General features: G+C 43.8%; 1 protein-coding gene across 1 annotated transcript in view; it reads right to left on the bottom strand.

The window, feature by feature from the left end:
- Positions 1-1,136, bottom strand: part of LOC109937771 (glial fibrillary acidic protein) — an 80,254-nt gene extending 79,118 nt beyond the window's left edge. The window contains exon 1 of the mRNA XM_048614559.1: positions 970-1,136. Within this exon, the coding sequence (XP_048470516.1) occupies positions 970-1,067 (98 nt within the window). The 5' untranslated portion in view covers positions 1,068-1,136. The remainder of the gene's footprint in view (positions 1-969) is intronic.
- Between the last annotated feature and the right edge of the window lie 2,735 nt (positions 1,137-3,871).

Genomic DNA, 3,871 nt, shown 5'->3' with positions numbered 1-3,871 from the left:
TCCCCACTCTCCACTCTTCCCCCCTCACACCGACACCCGCACCCGCCTCCCCACTCTTCCCCCCTCACACCGACACCCACCCCTTCATTACTCATCCCCACACCAACACCTGTCCCCCTCCCCACTCTCCACCCCCACACCAACACCTGCCCCTTCACCACTCACCCCCAAACCAACACCTGCCCCTTCACCACTCACCCCCACACCAACACCCAGCCCCTCCCCACTCTCACCCCCATGCTGACAGCCATCCCCTCCCCACACTCCACCCAACACTGACACCTTCCATCCCTCATCCCCCCAACAGACCCTCTCCCTCTTCCTGCCCCACTGATACCCTCCTCTCTCCCTCACACCCCACCCCACAGTGATCCCCACTCTCTCTCTCTTCCCCTCATCATGATACCCTCCTCTCTTCCATATTGACAGACTTTTTCCAAACCCCTCAGCCTACATCCCTCCCTCAAATTGTTGAAATTCAGATTGCAGCTTGCCTGCTCTGTGTAAACCCACACATGCATGAAAAGTCTTAAAATGTAAAACTAATCAGGAACAGTTAAACAATGGGTACACCGAGGACACTGAACCAGCACACTTGGTTAAAAAACCTCAACTGGGTACAAACAGCACCACAGATTGTTCCAGAGTTGGACAAATTCTTGACCAACCCATTAACTGAAACAAGAACAAGTTTGGTTCAAACAAACTGCAATAACTATTTCTGAATGAGCCCAGGCACTGTACAGTAAGGGACTAGACCGGTTCTAAACCAGTCCAGCTTCCAGGAGTTGACAAATAACTGGTGGAAGTTGTTTGAAACTCCTGATCACTCAGTATCTGTATCTGAAAGTGTAGCTCTCAGTTCCAGTTACAGAGCTCCAGCAACTTGCTGTCTGACAGTCCCATTGTACAGGCTGTGGCTCAGGTTACAAGCAAAACTGCAAAAGGATTGTTGCATTACTTGGGTACCTCTTTGTGAAGCTGTATCTGCTCGGAGGGATGGTACTGAGGCCCCCAAAACGCTTTCTGTAAGACGAGGTCTGCATTGTCTCGATGCTCATACTCATCTTTTCCCCCAATTTGTACCGATGTACTGCAATTTAGAGATCCTGCATTGAACACTGTGCCCGCTTTCAGCCTGCTTATATACACAGCCCTTCCCCTGGATAGAGGCTGGGTGCCAGAAAAATGCCACAGGGTCCTAGCGCCTCCCCTCTCCTCCAAGAGGTTTGATAATCAGTGTCTTCCAACAGGTCATTAATACCAGCTAGTCTTCTTAAAATTTTCATTTGCAGAAGTCACACAAATAAATTAGAATTAAAGTGACCAATCATTCAAATCAGTGAAGGTCCCTACCTAGATGTATTACAATAGGCCAGAACTTCAGCTTGTCAGGGGACATAAAACTGAGTAGGTAGATGGGCCACTCACCTCAGAGATAACTCGACAGAGATGTTGCTGGTGAGCTGTCTTCACAAATAAAACCGAGTGTCTTGTTCAGCCATTCCAAAGGGCTAAGAGTCAAACACATTGCTGTGGGTCTCCAGTCATGTGTAGAACAGACTAGGTAAGGATGACAGTTTCTTTCCCTGAAGAATATTTGTGAACCAGATGGGTTTTTCTGTCAATCTGGTGGTTTCATGGCCATTACTGAGTGTGGCTTTTCATTCCAGATTTATTTAATAAATTTAAGTAAAATATGTCAGCTGCTTTTATAGAAACACAGAAAATTGGAATGGGGTTAGGCCATTTGATCTTTCAAACTGGCTCCATCATTCAATATGGTGATGGGTGATCATCCAACTCAGTACCTTGTTCTAATTTTCTCCACAGACTCTTCTGATTTCTTTAGCCCTAAGGACTATATTAATTCCTTTTTGAAAACATTCAATGATTTGGCCTCAATGGCTTTCTGTGGTAGACAATTCCACAGGCAGTAGGCGAAGAAATTTCTCCACACCTCTGTCCTAAATGACTTACCCCATAACCTTAAACTGACTGTTGCTTTGGACACTGAGCTCATCTGGAACACCCTTCATGTGTTTACCCTGTCTAGTTCTGTCAGAATTTTATAGATCTCTACAAGATTCCCCTCAATCTTCTAAACTCCAAAGAATATAATCCCAACTGATCTATTTTCTCTTCATAGATCAGTCCTACCATCACAGGAATCAGTTTGGTAAGCATACACTCCCACCATCGCCAGAATATCCATCCTCAGATAAGGAGACAAAAACTGCACACAATACTCCAGGTGTAGTCTCATTGAGGCCATGTACAATTACCAATGTACCATTTGCCTCCTTCACTGCCTGCTACACCTGCAAACTCACTATCAGGGACTGGTGTACAAGGACACCTGGGCTCATTGCACATCCCTCTTTCCCAAACTATCACCTTTTAGATAATAATCTGCCTTCCTCTTTTTGCTACTAAAGTGAAGAACCTCACGTTTATCCACAGTATACTGCATTTGCCATGCATTTACCCACTTACTTAACTTGTCCAAGTTACACTTCTGTGGGATTTAAATCTGGAATTGTTAATATACGTCCCTGCATTACTTGTTTAGTAAGATAACCATTATTCTACGGTACGTGTCTATTATAAAACCCATCCATTATAAAAATATAGCAAAGAGGAACTGTCCTGTTATAGAAACCAAAAGATTTCAAAGCTGCCTGTCACAGATAGCCTGTCAGATGTAATTTTGAAACTACTTTATATAAAAAACCTATTGGGAAGCTTGTGAATTTGGGCTCTTTTTTACAACTCCTGCGAAGTTATAAACAGGGTTGGCTACAATGAGGCTGTTTTGATCACATTAACTAGATAACAATGCATGGTGTGTTAGACAGCATCAAGGTATTTTTATCAAGAAGGAATCAAGAAGGACTTCTTTCTTCTTCAGTCTGACGGGCTCTGAGATTGGTGATTTATAGACACCACCGCATGTGGGCAGGTGGTTCTCCCCCTCTGAAACCTCGACTTCACCCCTGCATGTTCCCAATTAGTGTTCTCAATGCTTACTTTGCCTTCCTGAATGGATGTCTCCATTTTGGTTCACAAACCAGAATCTCCTATGAACTCAGAGATAGTAGGAACTGCAGATGCTGGAGAATCTGAGATATACAAGGTGTAGAGCTGGATGAACACAGCAGGCCAAGCAGCATCAGAGGAGCAGGAAGGCTGACGTTTTGGGCCTAGACCCTTCTTCAGAAATCCTATGAACTGGCAGGTGTAACACACCAGTGAATGTTAATGCAAGTCTAAGGTCATCTTAAATACAGTGAGAACAGGGGGTCAGACTGGGCCTAGAAATGAGGTTCTATCCTTGATATGAAATGCATGTGAAGCCAATAGCAAAAGCTGCTGCATAGATTCAGTACAATTCAACCACAATGAGCTTCAGATATAAGGGGAGACTTGAAAACGTTGAGTTTTTTTAAAACTGGACTGGGAGAGGTTTAGGACAGTCCTGAGATTCCTTTGAGGTAATGAAGAATATTGATACGAGAAGCAGTGATACAGTTTCCACAGGCCATTTCAATACTAAAAAGAGGATACAAATGTAGGGTAATAAGAGTGTAGGGATTGGGACAGGACAAGTTGGTTCTTGGGGAAACAACCATTGGTACTGACTTGATAGAATGTCATAATTCAGTCGGATTCTCCAAGTATCCAATGTTTGACTCTCAACCAACATCAATAAAGATTAGTTGACCATTCATCTCCAGGCCTGTTTGAGGTGATGGCTGTGTGTTTCACCAGTACAACAGTGAGTGTTTTTGTTATGTTTGGATTCTTTAGGATGTTTCGCCCCTATCTCACTGAATGATTGCTATCCATGTGAAAATAGCAATTAAATAAC

The sequence above is a fragment of the Rhincodon typus genome, chromosome 30, assembly GCF_021869965.1.
Source record: "Rhincodon typus isolate 14 chromosome 30, sRhiTyp1.1, whole genome shotgun sequence".
NCBI classification, from domain to species: domain Eukaryota; kingdom Metazoa; phylum Chordata; class Chondrichthyes; order Orectolobiformes; family Rhincodontidae; genus Rhincodon; species Rhincodon typus.
Note: the sequence above shows the minus strand (reverse complement) of the source record. Positions and strands in the feature narration are given on the sequence as shown.